Below are 18,576 nucleotides of genomic sequence, written 5' to 3' on the forward strand. Positions count from 1 at the left end.
CAACTCCTTCCTGTCAGGAGACTGCATGTCCATTTTTGTTTGGTTACACAAATGGTAGATATAGTCACATATTCTCTAATAGTAAATGAATAATTATTAACTTGTAACTAATTTTAGACAAACTCCTTTCTACATTACTCTTATGAAATAGGCATATTAATTTTAAAGACTTTCTTCAGAATTTTTCTGACACAGCTTTCACAAAAGTGGTGTAATCTAGTCCCATTATTTTAAGTATTATCTAATGACCAATGGCTTTTAAATTTACATCTCCAAGGGTGACTTCTCTTCTTGGATGTCAATAAATATCTCAAAATTATCATGTGCGAAATATACTTCTTGATTCCACCTCAACAGCAACCTACTCGTTTCTCAGCTTCCTTATTTCAGTTATTGACTCTGCCATCTACTCAGTACTCAAGCCAATAACCTAGGATTCATCCTTGAGTCTTCTTTCTCCCTCCTCATTTCCATTCAATCCATCAGCAAGCCTTCATCAGCTCCACCCAAAAAAGTATACACTGAATTTCATAACTTCTCACAAGGTCCACTGCAACCAAAACAAATTCTAACCATCTCCATTTCTTGCTATGCCATTATAATGACCTCTTTACTGATCCATCTGTTCTACTCTTGTCACCAGTGACAACTCTCCCCTCAGTAGTTAAAGTGATCCTTTAAACATATAAACAAAATTATATGTGTCCCTACTTTAAACCCTTCAATGGCTTCCTATTGCTTGTCAGTAGAATCCAAACTCTCTCCCTGGCTTACAGGACCTGCAGTCCTTGTTCTTTACCCACCTGCCAATGCAGGAGACATAAGAGATGCAGGTTCTGTCCTTGGATTGGAAAGATTCCTTGGAGGAGGAAATGGCAACCCTCTCCAGTATTCTTGCCTGGAAAATCCCATGGATAGAGGAGCCTAGCAGGTTACAATCCATTGGGTTGCAGGGAGTTGGACACAACCAAAGCAACTTTTAGCACTTAATCCTTGCTCCTAGTTCATTTTATCTCTCCCTACCTTACCAGGCATCAGCCATAGTGTCCCTCTGCTCTTTGAACACACCAAATTAATTCCCACTTCAGGGTCACAGCATCTATTAGTTCTCCCCCCGAAATGATCTGGCCCCTTTCCTAGGCCTCTGCAGAAGAGGTACTGACTCTTCATTCAGGTCTCAGCTCCAACACCAGCTCTTCAGAGGGATCTTCTGGAGAATGACTACCCTGCTCTGAGGACACCAGTCACTCTATAACACCTTCTTTAATTTTCTTCCCACAGGGAAATGATCTCATCTTTTTACTTTTTATCATCTGACTCCTGCCTCAAGACAGCAAACCCTGTGACGACAAAGATCCTGCCTGCCTTGCTCAGAGCTGCATCGACGGGTCTTGCCACAATGCATAGGGCAGTTTCTAAGTCTGGAAACACAAGCTAATATATAATACTTGTAACATTCCATGTAAAACACGAAAAATAATATCAACAGTGTTTCCAGGCTTTACAGAGATATGAGTAAATATTTGTGTAACGGATGAACAAACTGGTTCAGGAGTCACAGGACTTGGGTTTTAATTCTGACTATTGTTGTTTAGTCACTCAGTCGTGTCCCACTCTTTTGCACCCCCATGGACTGTAGCACACCAGGCTCCTCTGTCCATGGAATTTCCTAGGAAGAATATCAGGAGTGGGTTGCCATTTCCTTTTCCAGGGGATCAGCCTGACCCCGAGATCGAACCTGCATCTCCTGCATTGCAGGCGGATTCTTTACCACTGAGCCACCAGGGAAGACCCAATTCTGGCTCTGTCAGTCACCAATCTTATGACTCTAAAACAACATGCAAACAAAACTATTCATCTAGAAAATAATATAGGTAATGTAATATATTAAATGAATCAAAAGATATAATGCATCAAAAAGCAAGTTTTTAGCTGAAAAGTATAATATAGTTAAAGGTATTATAAGAATATGATACATGAGTTTTATTTTGTATTATTTTTATATAAAGCTTGGGGTAGACAACCTCTCTGTTTCCTTTTGAATTGAACATGAGCTGTCCCTCTTGGGATAATCTTTTGATGATTTATAAAGATAAGCCTTACATATTTCTTTGTTGATTCTAAACCTATAAGGTTTGTTGTAGAAGCAGGTAGTAATTTTTCTTCACATGTGTGCTCACTCAGTCATGTCTGACTCTTTGCGACCTCCCCGGACTGTAGCCCACCAGGCTCTTCTGTCCATGGGATTACCCAGGCAAAAACACTGGAGTAGGTTGCCATGCCCTCCTCCAGGGAATCTTCCTAATCCTGGGATCTCACCCATGTCTCAAGTCTCCTGCATTGGCAGGTGGATTCTTTACCACAGCGCCACCTGGGAAGCCCCTTTTCCTCACATAGGTTACAAGTAAAGCTGACAATTTCTTCTAATTGCACCCATTTTAAATCATCCATCCTCAGGATGGTCCCTTATTCACAGCTCCCGTAACAAGCAAAACACTTACGACTCCAGTGTGCTTCTTACAGGATTCAAACGGAAGAGTACCTTCTCCAGTTCGCCAGCTGTCCTCACCAATCTCATCACTCAAGAGAAATTCATTCAGCTTTTGAACACTACAAGAGGCAAACAAGCACACGATACGGGTTAAAAATAAAACCACCACCAAAGAAGTTCTACCTAAGTAAACAAACTTTTCCTCCAACCATTTCCATGGTAAGTAAGTCAGCTCTAAGTATCATTTTTCAACACCCACTGGGAATTCAGCTAGGGAATGCCAGGGACTGATGGCCTCATGGGACTTGGGCCTTTCAGTACTTAAAATGGAAGAATCTTAGAAAAACCAGAACCTAAATGCAACCAAATCACTCTTGCACTTTTTTTTTGCAACTGTATTTCTTGTCAAAGACAACAGAAGGACTGCAGAGGAACTTGAAACAAGGTGGCTAAAAAATAATAATACTAACAAAGGAAGTATCATTATTCTAATTTTAAAAGTAAGGGGGGAAAAGGTACAGAGAAGTAAGTAAAAGCATGTAGTATATAACACAGAGATCAAGGGTCCACACCCACTATACAACCTTGCATAAGCACTACTTATATATTGCCCATATTCCAGCAACCTGCATAGACAGGGCCCTCTCCTCAAAATGTCAGCCAAGATCAGTGGTATCAATATCATCTGGGAGCTTCCTCAAAACAGAAAATCTCAGCCCCCCACCCTTCAAGACCTCCTGAAGCAAAATTTGTATTTCAATTGGATCCAGAGATGCTTCATAAGCATGATGCAGTTTAAGAAGCCCTGCTCTAGAAGAGGAGTTCACAAACATCCTTTACTGTGTTCTCCAGAGGCTGGACACAAGACCCCTTGCCCCATCGACCCCACCCACTCTAAATTTCTCAAACCAGCAACACAGCATCAAAGTAAAAAGAAAGAATCAAAGAAAACAATAACATAATTTGAAAACACCCCTCCATCAATAAAATGATATACTAAAGAAAAGTCGGTGAACTTGAAGGATGAGAAATGCTCCTTTTAACACTCTAGGATGCTAACAGTAGACAAACCAGCTTGGTACAGGCAGCATCACCTATAGAGGAAAAACTGTCATTGGTAGGAAACCAGAAAACATATACTTGAAACAAGAGATTTCTTTTTTATTTTTCACTGGAGCTGGTAGTCAAGTACCCCCAGGTAGGTCTCAGTAGTTTGTTTTTGTGACAGACTAATACAATGAAGAAAAGTATCTGTATGTATAACTGAATTACTTTGGTGTACAGCGGTTATTAATAAAGGGTGACGCCCTGGTGGCTCAGATGATAAAGAATCTGCTTGCAATGCAGGAGACACAAGAGACAATACAAAATTTAAAAAGACAATATAATACAAAATTTAAAAAGACAGATAATAAAAAAGAAAAGTAAATTTAATTCAGTTTGTTGCCCATGAACTTTAAGCCCTGTAGCCTTGCATGCCATAGAAACTGCATACTTTCTTTGGAAACATGAAGGTAAATAAAAGCCACTGGGGCAGTCTATCTATTAACTTCTAAATTTCATTTACAGAAAACAATTAAAAAAAATTTTTTTTTTAACTGACGCAGGGGCTTCCCTGTAGCTCAGCTGGTAAAGAATCTGCTTGCAATGCAGGAGATCCTGGTTCAATTCCTGGGTCGGGAAGATCCTCTGGAGAAGGGATAGGCTACCCACTCCAGTATTCTTGGGCTTCCCTGGTGTCTCAGACACTAAAGAATCCATCTGCAATGTGGGAGACTGGATTTGATCCCTGGGTTGGGAAGATCCCTTGGGGGAGGGCATGGCAATTAATCCTAGGGTTCTTGCCTGGAGAATCCCCATGAACAGAGGAGCCTGGCGGGCTGCAGTCCATGGGGTCGCAGAGTCGGACTTGACTGAGCGACTAAGCACAGCGCAGCATAGCTGACCTGGGGCTTCCCTGGTGGCTCAGCAGTAAAAAGACTCAGGTTTGATCCCTGGGTCAGGAAGATTCCCTGGAGGAAGAAATGGCAACCCACTCCTGTACCCTTGCCTGGGAAATCTCAGGACAGAGGGGCCTGGCAGGCTACAGTCCATGGGGTTGCAAAGAGTCAGACACAACTTAGCAACGAAACAACAACAATAGTTGATTTACAATATCATGTTAGTTGCAGGTGTATAGCATAGGAATCAAGATATATATATCTGCATCTATCTAAATATATTTATATATATATACACACATATTTTTAGATTCTTTTCCCTTGTAGTTTATTACAAAGTATTATGTATAGTTCCCTGTGCTATACCGTAGACCCTTATTGGTTATCTATTTTATATATATCAGTAGTGGTGTGTACATGTTAATTTCATATGAGAAATAATTTTTAACTGAAGTTTAGTTGATACAATATTATATAAGCTACAGGTGTACAGTAAAGTGGCTCACAGTTTTTAAAGGTTATACTCCATTTATAGTTACAAAACACTGGCTATATGACCTGTGTTATACAATATATCTTTTGTAGCTTATTTTATACTAAGAGTTTGGACCTCTTAATGCCCTACGCCTTTGTATCCCCTCCCTTCTTCCCTTTCCCCAATGGCAATTACAATACTATAGAGAACCACTAGCTCTCTATATATCTGTGAACCTCTTTTCTGTTATATTCATAAGTTTGTTGTATTGGGTTGTCCAAAACATTTGTTCAGGCTTTTCCGGAACATCTTGAGGAAAAACTTGAATTAATGTTCAGGCCAACCCAATATTTTTTTAGATTTCACTAAAAAGAAATGTTTAAGGAAAGCTTTGACTGAATAATATTCCATTGCATTTATATGCTGTATTTAGTTTATTCATCTGTTGATGGACATTTGGGTTGTTTCACTTTTTGGCTATTGTGATTAATGCTGCTATGAAGATGAGTGTACAGACATCTATTCAAGTCCCTGCTTTCAATTCTTTTGGGTATACACCCAAAACTGGAATTGCTAGATCATATGGTAATTCTATGTTTAATTTTTTGAGCATCTGCCATACTTTTTCTCCATGGTTCTGGAATTCTTGACTCAAATATATTTGAATTATGACAACATGGATAATAAACCTTGAAAACATTATGCTAAATAAGATAAGCCAGGCACACACAAAAAAACACAAAAATTGCTTAATTCCACTTATATGAGGTAGCTAGAATACACAGATTTCATAGAGACAGAATGTCAGTGGTGGTCACCAGGGCCTGGGAAGAGAGGTACAAGGGGAGTTATTGTTTAGTGATTACAGAGTTTCAATCTGAGAAAATGAAAAAGTTCTGGAGATGGACTGTGGTAGTGTTTACATGACCGTGTGAATGACATGGCAGTCTGAAGGCCACTGAACTGTAAAGTGGTTTAAACGATAAACTGTATGTTGTATATATATATTACTGATATTTTAAAAATAATTTCAGAACCAAAAAAAAGAAAAAAACAGAGAGTTTTGGGTTTTGCACTCTCTTTAAGTCTTTGACAGCAAAGCCTGATCACACAGACTTGAAAGACAGTGTAGAAATGCCTTATGAAACAGTGCTCCTTTCTTCACTTTTGTAGACTTTGTCATTCTGTTCTAATGTCTTGAAAAGACTGGATTTTAAGGAGCACAGCTTTATCAATCAAAGGAATACCTTTGAAACAACCTCAGACTATGTCTCTGTATACAAAAGTACACAGCTGAGTTCGTGTGTCTTTGTAACTTTAAGTCCAGTAGCCCCTGGCACACATTACTCAATGAATGCTTGTTGAATCAATCAAAGAAGGTATCAACCAATGATTCAGACATTCAAGTAAGATCAGTTGACTCAATTTTCCATTTCTAGCACACATACAAATCTTACTGAAGCTTTTATGAAATTAACGAGCCCCATTCTGGCTGAGGGTCTTCACAGGTGGCTCAGAGGTAGAGTCTGCCTCCAATGCAGGAGACAGGGGTTGGATCTCTGGATTGGGAAGATCCCCTGGAGAAGGAAATGACAATCCACTCCAGTATTCTTACCTGGGAAATCCCATGGACAGAAGAACCTGGCAGGCTACAGTCCATGGGGTCGTGAAAGAGTCGGACATGACCTAGAGACTAAACAACAACAATTCTTGCTGAACGTAAGGAAGCAATGCTCCAGTGTGACTGGAGCATGGGTAGAACCGTCTTTCCATTTCATAAGATCCCACTTTGGAGCTCCAATTAGTGAACCTCAGCGGATCCAATACTAGCACTTTTCTGAACCTCCCCCTCCATTTCCCCTCCCTTGTCCCCATTATTCCAGGCTCTCTGGCTAAGGGTCCCCTGAACAGCTATTTTGTTTGTTTTGTTACTGTCTATGTCTCCCACTAGACTGTGAAGTCTTTAAAACAAGAAGATTTTCATCTTCAGAATCTAGCCCAGTGCCAAAAATATAACATAGCAATTCCTCAAGAAATGCCTGGTGAATGAATAAATAGATAATACAACAAGCATTTCCTGTTCATATGAGGGCCTTTTAGAACTCACAGAGGCAACACAACTATGGAAAATGCATGAATCCTGACCAGGGGTGAAGTAACTGCCACCACGCGGCCAGAGTTGTATTTTTACAATACAAATCTGTTCAAACAGTCCTCGCCTTAAAATAACAAATGGCCACCCTGCACTTTTCAGCATCATTGGCATCCTCTCTCTGCTCACTGGGATTTTACTCTCCAGCTTTATCCCCTATTGCTTGCCACATCAGGACCCTTCTCCCACTACATGCAATTAAGTTTAGTCCCTGGAAGGTACTGACTAGACTATCTCCTTTCTCTCTTGATAAGCTTCAGTGACCCTTATATATGGCCCATGGCATTCTGTGTCGTGCTCTATCACAGAATTATGCACCATGGTATAACCAGCTTCCCTGCCCAGTTTCTCCAGCTAGACTGTGGACTGCTGTGGATCTCACTTCATCTTTCATCGCTGCCATCCCCAGCATTTAGCAAGATACCTGAACCACTTAATAATTGAATGTGGACCCACAGAAAGACACTTCTCTGAAGCATGGAATGGAATTTAGTAAAATAGTAGCACATTAGTAAAATGGAGATTTGTTCAATATTTAATATATTTAGGCAATATGCTGGACATTTTTCATGTATCATCTCATTTAATTCTCCCAACTTCCATAAGCAGGAGGCCTTATGATGCTCATCTGATAAGTGAGGAACCTGAGCCACAGAGGTACCAAATAACACGCCTGTAGTTGAACAGTGCTTGCGGTTGAACAGTTGCTATGCAGGTGTTGCTATGCAGGTATTGCAAGCAGGTACATTTGATCCCAACCAATTTCCTATCCTGCCTCCATCACCTTCATTGTTCAACGTTTCACTAATTTCTTATTCGACTAGGTAATTCATAAAGGTATTTAAGGTTTCTAAAAAGATTTTTTTGATATGAATCATTTCTAAAGTCTTTATTGAATTTGCTACAACATTGCTTCTGTTGTTTATGCTCTGGTTTTTTGGCCACCTGGCATGTGGGATCTTAGCTCCCCAACCACAGATCTAATTTCCAACCCTTATATTGGAAGGTGAAGTCTTAACCACTGGACCACCGGGGAAGTCCGTGTATTTAAATTTATGTCACCCATGGTATTTTTTCACTTTTTAAATCTGGGTGCTTAGATACAGTTTGAGTACCTTGGGGCTTCCCAGGTGGTACTCCTGGTAAGGAATCCACCTGCCAATGCAAGAGACTCAAGAGATGTGGGTTCAACCCCTTGGAGGGGAAAATGGCAACCCACTCCAGTATTCTTGTCTGGGAAATCCCATGGACAGAGGATGGGGGACTATAGTCTGTGAGGTCACAGAGTCAGACATGACTGAGCATACATACACACAGGAGAATCTCGGACAGGTACTATGTTTTGGGGGAATAACTGTTATTTTTACTGGCAGTTACGTGTTTTTCTTATGTGAACCATGAAAGTTTTGTAAATGCAGACCAAGTCAACCTGTGAGCATGCTCTATGACAAATATCAGTAACAATTTATTTGATTGAAGGTAATCACAGTGGACTAGCCAAATATACTTTCCTCTGGGAGGTACACGAGAGAAAGGACACAAAGTTATCTTCCAACAAAGCAAGGGATTCGTTTTACACATTTTTTCCTTGGCAAATGACATCTTTGGACATAGATACTGCATTATACTTCAAATACCAGAAACCTAAACTCAAATTATTTATAAAGGATACAACATAGCAACTGACATTTTCCTCCAGAAAAGCAATTTACATTAACTATTTTCTTACAAAGAAACCAAAGAAGACAAGAAAGGCAAGCATCCAGAGAAAAATCACTCTTATTCAAGTATTTTAATATTTAAGAAATTAGTGACTTTCCTACTTTTTCTTCACTTCTTTCCTTCCATTTTGCAAATGCAGACTGGAACATGTCATCGTAAAAGGTCGAAAGAACTCAAATGATGTGGAATGCTGCAGTTAAGAAGTGATAACCTGAATCTTTAATTGCCTCTTTCTTCCATTTTATTATGTATGTAAAGGTCCCACCCACTGAGCACCACAAACAATTGTATCTAACAAGCTAAATATTTTTAAAAGAAAGCATAGAATTTTCTTGAGGCAACACATCTCCCATGGCACAGAATTTTCCTATAGCAGAGAAGTTTACACGTCTCTTATATGCACATGTTGCACCCCATTCTAACCCTCCAAATTTCAGAATGCATCTGAATGTAGCAAATAACTTGGACTTCTACAGTCCTGAGAAGCAGTTTCAAAATCAGCTAACCAAAGTCTCCAATTATAAACAGGCTGCTTCAACTCGCTGTGGGCCAACTGGCATTCAAGACTGGTCATGGGATCCCAGGCGCAGAGGAAAATGCCGAGCCCAGTCCACACTGGGAAAAATGCTCATCTGGGTTCCGAGAACCAGCACACAGTGGGAAAAAGCACTGGCCTCTTCTGTTGACTGGTCATTTCCCTAGGACCCACAAATCAACCACTGAAATTCACTTTAGAGAAGCAAGGTTTTATAAGCTGATTCCATTTGGCCTATGGCTTGGGAAATCTGGAGCTGAGCCCTGAAAACAGACTGGTCTTTATCAAACTGGCAAATGCCTATTCCCTGGAACATACAGAAGAGAGAGTGCAATGCAGAAATACACAGGGATTATGATCCACTCTCAGTTTCACTAGGATTCACTACAGCAGGAATGTATCCTGTGGACTTGGGGAAACCCACACCCCTAGATTAATTAGTTTTTTTTTTTTCATAACATAGTTAAAGTCCTTTCACTGCTTGCAACCTGGCAACCTCCTGATTTCAGAGGAGTGATCTATTATTAGTTATCAACTGTTTTCTATCTCTACTTGTAGCACAAAGTCAAATTCAATTAAGAAGGCAGCAATGAGAGGGGCAACTATTAAACGGAGAAAATGAAAATAAGAACCAAAATAGCAGACTCTGGCCATTTATCAGTTTTACTGTTTGAAGTGGCTTCTCTTCCAGGGCACTGCCTAATTTGGAAGTGGTGCTACAGAAATCAGTCAGTGATCCGTACAAGTGTTTCAGAAGGCAGAACAATGAGCAAAGAAAATGAGGGCAGATGAGTCCAGAGGGCCTGAGCTTTAAATGCTGAACCGCTCCAGAGTCTGTTACAAATGACATATCTTACAGAATAGGATTGTAATGATCATGATATGAATTAGTGTAACCAATCAGAATTTGCTTTATAATAAGATAAGGTGTGGCAGTATAGTCATGAGCATAGCTGCTTCCAAGCAGATGTTTAGTTCAGTTCAGTCTCTCAGTCATGTCCAACTCTTTGCGACCCCATGGACTGCAGCACACCAGGCCTCACTGTCCATCACCAACTCCTGGAGTTAACTCAACTCCTGTCCATCGAATTGGTGATGCCATCCAACCATCTCATCCTCTGTCATCCCCTTCTTCTCCCTTCAATCTTTCCCAGCATCCAGATCTTTTCCAATGAGCCAGTTCTTCTATGAGGTGGCTAAAGTATCGGAGTTTCAGCTTCAACATCAGTCCTTCCAATGAATATTCAGGACTGATTTCCTTTACAATGGACTGGTTGGATCTCCTTGCAGTCCAAGGGACTTCTCCAACACCACAGTTCAAAAGCATCAATTCTTCGGCGCTCAGCTTTCTTTATAGTTCAACTCTCACATCCATACATGACCACTGGAAAAACGATAGCCTTGACTAGACGGACCTTTGTTGGCAAAGTGATGTCTCTGTTTTTTAATATGCTGTCTAGGTTGGTCATAACTTTTCTTCCAAGGAGCAAGCATCTTTTGATTTCAAGGCTGCAGTCACCATTTGCAGTGATTTTGGAGCCCCCCAAAATAAAGTCTGTCACTGTTTCCACTGTTTTCCCATCTATTTGCCATGAAGTGATGGGACAAGATGCCATGATCTTAGTTTTCTGAATGTTGAGTTTTAAGCCAACTTCTTCACTCTCCTCTTTCACTTTCATCAAGAGGCTCTTTAGTTCTTTGCATTCTGCCATAAGGGTGGTGTCATCTGTGTATCTGAGGTTATTGATATTTCTCCCAACAATCTTGATTCCAGCTGGTGCTTCATCCAGCTCAGCATTTCTCATGACGTATTCTGCATATAAGTTAAATAAACAGAGTGACAATATACAGCATTGACGTAATCCTTTCCCTATTTGGAACAAGTCTATTGTTCCATGTCCAGTTCTAACTGTTGCTTCCCAACCTGCATACAGATTTCTCAAGGGCAGGGCAGGTGGTCTGGTATTCCTGTCTCTTTCAGAATTTTCCACAGTTTATTGTGATCCATACAGTCAAAGGCTTTGGCATAGTCAATAAAGCAGAAATAGATGTTTTTCTGGAACTGTCTAGCTTTTCCGATGATCCAACAAATGTTGGCAATTTGATCTCTGGTTCCTCTGCCTTTTCTATATCCAGCTTGAATGTCTGGAAGTTCACAGTTCACGTACTTTTGAAACCTGGCTTGCAGAATTTTAAGCGTTACTTTGCTAGCGTGTGAGATGAATGGAATTGTGTGGTAGTTTGAGCATTCTTTGGCATTGCCTTTCTTAGGGATTGGAATGAAAACTCACCTTTTCCAGTCCTTGGCCACTGCTGAGTTTTCCAAATTTGCTGGCATATTGAGTGCAGCACCTCCACAGCATCATCTTTCCAGATTTGAAAGAGCTCAGCTGGAATTCCATCACCTCCACTAGCTTTGTTTGTAGTGATGCTTCCTAAGATCCACTTGACTTCACATTCCAGGATGTCTGGCTCTAGGTGAGTGATCACACCATCGTGATTATCTGAGTTGTGAAGATCTTTTTTGTATAGTTCTGTGTATTCTTGCCGCCTCTCCTTAATATCTTCTGCTTCTGTTAGGTCCATACCATTTCTCTCCTTTATTGTGCCCATCTTTGCATGAAATGTTCCCTTGGTAGCTCTAATTTTCTTGAAGAGATGTCTAGTCTTTCCCATTCTGTTGTTTTCCTCTATTTCTTTGCACTGATCACTGAGGAAGGCTTTCTTATCTCTCTATGCTATTCTTTGGAACTCAGCATTCAAATGGGTATATCTTTGATTTTTCCTTTGATTTTTGCTTCTCTTCTTTTCTAAGCTATTTGTAAAGCCTCCTTCTGATCTTTTCTTTGGGGATGGTCTTGATCCCTGTCTCCTGTACAATGTCATGAACCTCCATCCATAGTTCTTCAGGCACTCTGTCTATCAGATCTAATCCCTTCAATCTATTTCTCACTTCCACTGTATAATCATAAAGGATTTGATTTAGGTCATACCTGAATGGTCCAGTGGTTTTCCCTACTTTCTTAAATTTAAGTCTGAATTTGGCAATAAGAAGTTCATGATCTGAGCCACAGTCAGCTCCTGGTCTTGTTTTTGCTGACTATATAGAGCTTCTCCATCTTTGGCTGCAAATAATATGATCAGTCTGATTTCAGTGTTGACCATCTGGTGATAACCATATGTAGAGTCTTCTCTTGTGTGTTGGAAGAGGATGTTTGCTACGACCAGTGCATTCTCTTGGCAAAACTGTTATTAGCCTTTGCCCTGCTTCATTCTGTACTCCATGGCCAAATTTGCCTGTTACTCCAGGTGTTTCTTGACTCCCTACTTTTACATTCCAGTCCCCTATAATGAAAAGGACATCTTTTTTGGGTGTTAGTTCTAGAAGGTCTTGTAGGTCTTCACAGAACCATTCAACTTCAGCTTCTTCAGCATTACTGGTTGGGAAATAGACTTGGATTGCTGTGATATTGAATGGCTTGTCTTGGAAAAAAACAGAGATCATTCTGTTGTTTTTGAGATTGCCTCCAAGAACTTCATTTTGGACTCTTTTGTTGACTATGATGGTTACTCCATTTCTTCTAAGGGATTCTTGCCCACAGTAGTAGATATAATGATCATCTGAGTTAAGTTCACCCATCTACCCAAGCATTTACCTTGGTTCATTTCCCGCACAATGCAGTGAGCTAACCATTGGGGCTTCCTGGTGGCTCAGATGCTAAAAGAATCTGTCTGCAATACAGGAGACCTGGGTTCGATCCCTGGGTCAGGAAGATTCACTGGAGAAGGGAATGGTTATCTACTCCAGAATTCTTACCTGGAGAATTCCATGAACAGTATGGACAGAGGAGTCTGACAGGTTACAGTCCATGGGGTCACAAAGAGTCAGACACGGCTGAGCAACTAACACAAGTTATACACACCATAATGATATTTTGTATTAAGTCATTAAGTCACTATATACTATTGCCTAAAACTGGAGTCTCTGTTATTTTGAATATTTAATACCAGTTTTCCCAATAATACATAAATATTGGGAAATTTACTCATTTTTAAAGGTCTTATGATAGATGCTCCACATTACTAGCAGTGGCAACACTACGCTTAGTATAGTTAAGGCTTCAATTTTCCAGTTTCATTTCTGTATTGCAACATCTTGGTTTTTTTTCAAAGGCCAGATATAAATACGATAAATACTGTTTATGAAACATGCTGAGGTTTTATAAGGTTTATAAAACTTCATAGCAAAAAGCAAAATACTATCTTAAGAATACCTATCAAATATAGGAGACTAAAGCACATACGGTGTAGTATAACATGGTTTTCTAACATATATATTATATAATACAAGTAAAAATGGTGGGGAAATGGTTACTATCAGATCACATCTTTTTATAGCTGTGCATTATGGGACATTGTGAGTTGAAGGTGAGGTCCACACTGATCAGAAACACTATAAAAGTATAGTTAAAGTGAACAAAACACTGCACTCTTTTCTGCAAAGTCTTCCCATTTGCAGAGACTGTGAGTCTGGAATTTTATTTATTTTTTCTTTGCCAAACTAAACAAAAATAAAACAGAAAATATGAGTTGATGTGAACATTATCACTGTTGGTAAAAATATAAACTGGCCCAGCTTTGCTGGAAAACATTATGGCCATACTCATTAAAAAAAATCTTAAAAACTTGTTACATCTTTTGACCTAGATCTCCTTTAATGGAAAACCACATGGCCATACTCATTAAACGCCTTAAGAAGATGCACACTATCAGAATGAGTGTTGGCACTTCTAGAAGTCTGACTTTAGAAAATAATCAGAGAAAAGTTTAAAGATAAAGAGATGCTTCTCTCAAATGTTATTTATGTTAGGGTGAAAACAGAAACATTCTAAATGTCCAATGAAGTGGTAACCGTTAAGTAAATTCAAATACTTCCAAATAGTGGAATATCACGTAGCCAGTAAATATCATGCATATGGTCTTAATGAGGGAAAAAATAACCAAAAAATTCAAAATTTTTATTTTAGAATAATTATTTTTACATGAAATAAGGGACTGAAAGGTCTCATAGCAAAGTTTTAACAAGTTATCTCTGATACCAAGTAATCTCTGGGCAGTGATTAAGATGTTCTTTTTATACATTTTCTAACTTACTACCATGAGCATGTGGGCTTTCAAGGTGGTGCTAGTGGTAAAGAACCTGCCTTCTAATGCAGGAGATGTAAGAGATGCAGGTTCAATCCCTGGGTCAGGAAGATTCGCTGGAATAAGGCATGGCAATCCACTTCAGTATTCTTGCCCAGAGACTCCTGTAGTCAAAGGAGCCCACTGGGCTACAGTCTGTGGGGTCGCAAAGAGTCGGACACAACAGAAGTGCCTAAACCACTGCCAACATGAGCAAGTAGTGTTTCTGTAAAATCGAGCAAAACACACCAGACATCCCAGCACGTACCTGATGATGGCTTTGACTGCAAACCTGACCACGGTGGACAGCAGGAAGAGAGGGGTGACCAGGATGTGGAAGAGAGACAGCGAAGCAAAGGCCTCTGCGGGCTTGAGGTTGTTCCCGCTGGCGTACGCGTGGGTCACAAACGTCTGTGCAAAGAAAGCGTTTTAGAGAAAGCTGGAGAAAGTGTCACAAATACTTATGTTACATTTCACAAACCAAACAGCTTCTTCTATGCCAGCAGGTCCACGGCAACTCTGAAAAATACTATTACTTCATCCAAATTACTCCCTAAGAAAAACAACACTTGAGTACTTAAGTACTAAAATACTAGAGTACTTAATGGTCTACATTAGTTCTAGCAGTAAACTTGTGAAAAGGGCAAAACAGATTCTAAAGATCAGAAAACTGACTTCTGTCGAATTACTGAAAAGGGGGAATAACTATGAGAGAATCCAGAGTTCTTAACACCTGGTCAGGCTCTTTCCAACCAGTACTAAATTTTTTGAGAAAGAAAAAAGAAAATTCCATTGTTTGGGGGTCCCTATTGTGACTCTCTCCTAAAATCGCCAACACTGGCATCCAAGGCAAACTTACATTTCTAAATGTAATACTAGTTCCGGGGTTTGTCCTTTTTTTTTTGAAATGTAATCATTTAACATATTTGGGTTGTTGATCTAGTACAATCCTGTTGTAAGAATGTCCAGGAATCAGGTCATGGATGTTAGAACAGTAAGTTCTCAGCCTCTGTTAATTTTGTTCCCCGGGCACATTTGGCAGTGTCTGGGGATATTTTTGATAGTATTACCGGCATTTAATAAGTGGAAGCCAGAGATGCTGCTAGACATCCTAATGCAGAGCCACAAAGAATTAATTATTGAGCCCAAAGTTCCATAGTGCCATGGTTGAGAAACCCCAGATTAGAACCGTCCCAGTGGAGACAGCAAAAAGGTGGTAATACATGTTACCACCCACACATGCTTATTCCTAAGTCATTTCTAAACACTGACTTGGTTCCATTTCTAAAGGTAAGAAAATATGTCTTACAGCAAGAACAGCTGCTATGGGAATTGCCGCGTTCATGAAGACTGTGGAAAGAAAGCAAAGGCATTAGTGTCATTGAACTGTGAAACATCTTCAGGAGCTTTAATTAATCATTATTATTTTAACTTCCCTTGAAGACATTCAAGGACTGAGTGCATTAAATAACATTTTGTCTTTGAGTCCACAAACATTTCCCAGTTGGTATTTCTTGGTTCACAGTTGTAAACTCCCACACATGAGTCTTAACCAGAAAATGTTCTAGTTTATTGAAAAATTATTTTTGAGCATCGATTTCTTTTTTTGGCTGAGCCACACAGCAAGCTGGATCTTAGTTCCCCAGCATGGAACCCCCACCCCCTGCATTGGAAGTGTGGAATCTTAAGCACTGGACCACCAGGGACGTCCCCCCCAATTATATTTTTATGAAATGTTACAAAGAGCAAAATTTAAATAAAATAATCCTTTAATAACTTAAGTTATTAGAATTTAACAAATACACATTCTTCAGAGTATTTACAGTCCACATTTTATTTCCACTAAACTAATTTAAAAATATGAAAGCTGGGATATTACACAGATAAAGGGGGCTTCCCTGGTGGCTCAGATGGTGAAGAATCCGCCTGCAATGCAGGAGACCCGGGTTTGATCCCTGAGTCAGGAAGATCCCTTGAAGAAGGGAATGGCAATCCACTCCAGTATTCTTGTCTGGAGAATCCCATGGACAGAGGAGCCTGGTGGGCTGCAGTCCATGAGTTTGCAAAGAGACACGCTGAGCGGTTAACACTTTTATTTTCACACACAGACAAAAAGCAAGAATTTGACATTATGTGAAAAATCTCTCTCCCGAAGTGATATTAGTTTTCACTTAGAGACCTTTTGTTTGATAAAATAACTCCATATCCTGGACACTCTGCTTGTTTAAATCTCTCTCCAGGACTATAGTGCACTATCATTTGATAAGCATGATACGCAGAACTGAAATAAGAAAAACTCAGATTTAGGCTAAAATACTTGCATTTGGAAGTAATAGGGAAAAAAAATCAAAAGCCAAGTTGATGATTTGTAGTTATTTTGTCATAAAACATAGAGTTTTAGGGACAGAGAACCACAAAGCAACTGCATTGTTGGTAACAGAGCCAGGCAACGGCAGAGTAAGAACTAGAATCTAATTTTCTCAACACTCAGACGAGTCCATCTATACAGAGTAAAGTCAGAAAAAGAAAAACAAATACAGTATATTAATGCATATATGTGGAATCTAGAAAGATGGTATAGAAGACCTTATGTGCAAACCAGAAAAACAGACCCAGACATAGAGAACAAATGTATGGATACCAAGGGGGAAAGGAGTGGGGTGGGAGGAACTGGGAAATTGGGATTGATACATATACACTATTGATACTATGTGTAAAATAGGTAACTAACAAGAACCTATGGCATAGCACAGGGAACTCGACTTAATGTACCTTGTTATCCTAAACAGGAAGGAAATCCAAAAAGGAGGGGATACATGTATGTATATATGGCTGACTCATTTTTTGCTGTAGGTCAGAAATTAACACAACACTGCAAAGCACCTACACGCCAATAAAAATTAATTAATAAAAAAGAGATTCCATCCAAAAATCACCACCAGCTCTCATGATCTGTTTTCATGAACTGTCCTTACCACCACGTACAGACTCAGCCTATGCTTTTAAAGGTCCAGAAGAGGCTTAGCTACCAAATCTGAATTCTTGTATGGTACCAGCAATCCAAACACAGCTCTGAGATCATAATAGTACAGATGAAGAGCTGTGTTTCCATCATCTTTCTCTGCCTAGTGTTACCTTATTTTTTTCTAAGTGTATTTCTTTCTTTTCCTTCATATCATTGTTTATGACTCATTCTAAATATCTTTAAATAAGTTATCTCTGGATGAGGGAGAGCGAGAACAGCTGCTATTTTATTAAAAACTACTTATCTGGCACTCTGCACCCAATGCAGGAAGCGGGACTATTTCTATCTCAGCATAAAGATGAGAATGAGATGCAGGAGGTCACCCAGGTGGGCTTCTCAGACCGTGCTCACCACCACTTCGCTCTGCCACTACCCAGCAACTCACAATTACTCACCCATGATAGGAGCACCTTCACGTGCATTCTCCTATTTAATGATGACAACTACCCCCGCGCAATAAAGAAAACAGCAAGGATGAGTAAAAGGCAAGATTCTAAACTAGGAGATGACACAGCTTGGATTAAAACCCACACTTTTTTGGTCAAAAGCTTCATGTTCTTCCCACTTCTCCATGTAAAACTCTATCAAAGTGAAGGGAGAAAAAATAAAAGTGTCGTTCATTCTTTTTTTTTGCCAATAAATTAAATCCATAAACAGCACATATCCATTTGGCAGTGGAGATTAGGAAATGATTCAACAGAATTTCTTTTGCCCCCAGATATCATCTCTAGTGGAAAGAACACTGATTCATAGAGATGGATTTTCAGTTCTATTAGCATTTGTCCCGTTTAACTTTATTTTTCAATATTTTCTGATACCATGGATTGAGCATTTTTATGTACATTATCTTACTTAATTCCCCCAGGTATGCTTAATACAGCCCAACTTCCTAATGAGGAAACTGAGCTGCCACCAAACGCTGACCAAGGGTGCAGAGTGGACAAGGCACTGAGGCAGGATTTCATTTCAGGTCAGCCTGCACTCCAAGACCCAGCAATACCCACTACGTTGTATGGTTGACTTTTTTCTTTCATTTTTTTTCTTATGGTTTT

General features: G+C 39.7%; 1 protein-coding gene across 3 annotated transcripts in view; it reads right to left on the reverse strand.

Moving 5' to 3' along the window:
* Window positions 1-18,576, reverse strand: part of ABCC9 (ATP binding cassette subfamily C member 9) — a 149,342-nt gene that overhangs the window by 96,567 nt on the left and 34,199 nt on the right. For all 3 annotated transcript variants that reach the window (XM_061125119.1, XM_061125117.1, XM_061125118.1), the window contains exons 13-15: window positions 15,809-15,849; window positions 14,768-14,910; window positions 2,502-2,610 (exon numbers count right to left, since the gene is read on the reverse strand). In XM_061125119.1, the coding sequence (XP_060981102.1) occupies window positions 2,502-2,610; window positions 14,768-14,910; window positions 15,809-15,849 (293 nt within the window). The remainder of the gene's footprint in view (window positions 1-2,501; window positions 2,611-14,767; window positions 14,911-15,808; window positions 15,850-18,576) is intronic.

The sequence above is a fragment of the Dama dama genome, chromosome 22 (genome assembly GCF_033118175.1).
Source record: "Dama dama isolate Ldn47 chromosome 22, ASM3311817v1, whole genome shotgun sequence".
Classification (NCBI taxonomy): Eukaryota; Metazoa; Chordata; class Mammalia; order Artiodactyla; family Cervidae; genus Dama; species Dama dama.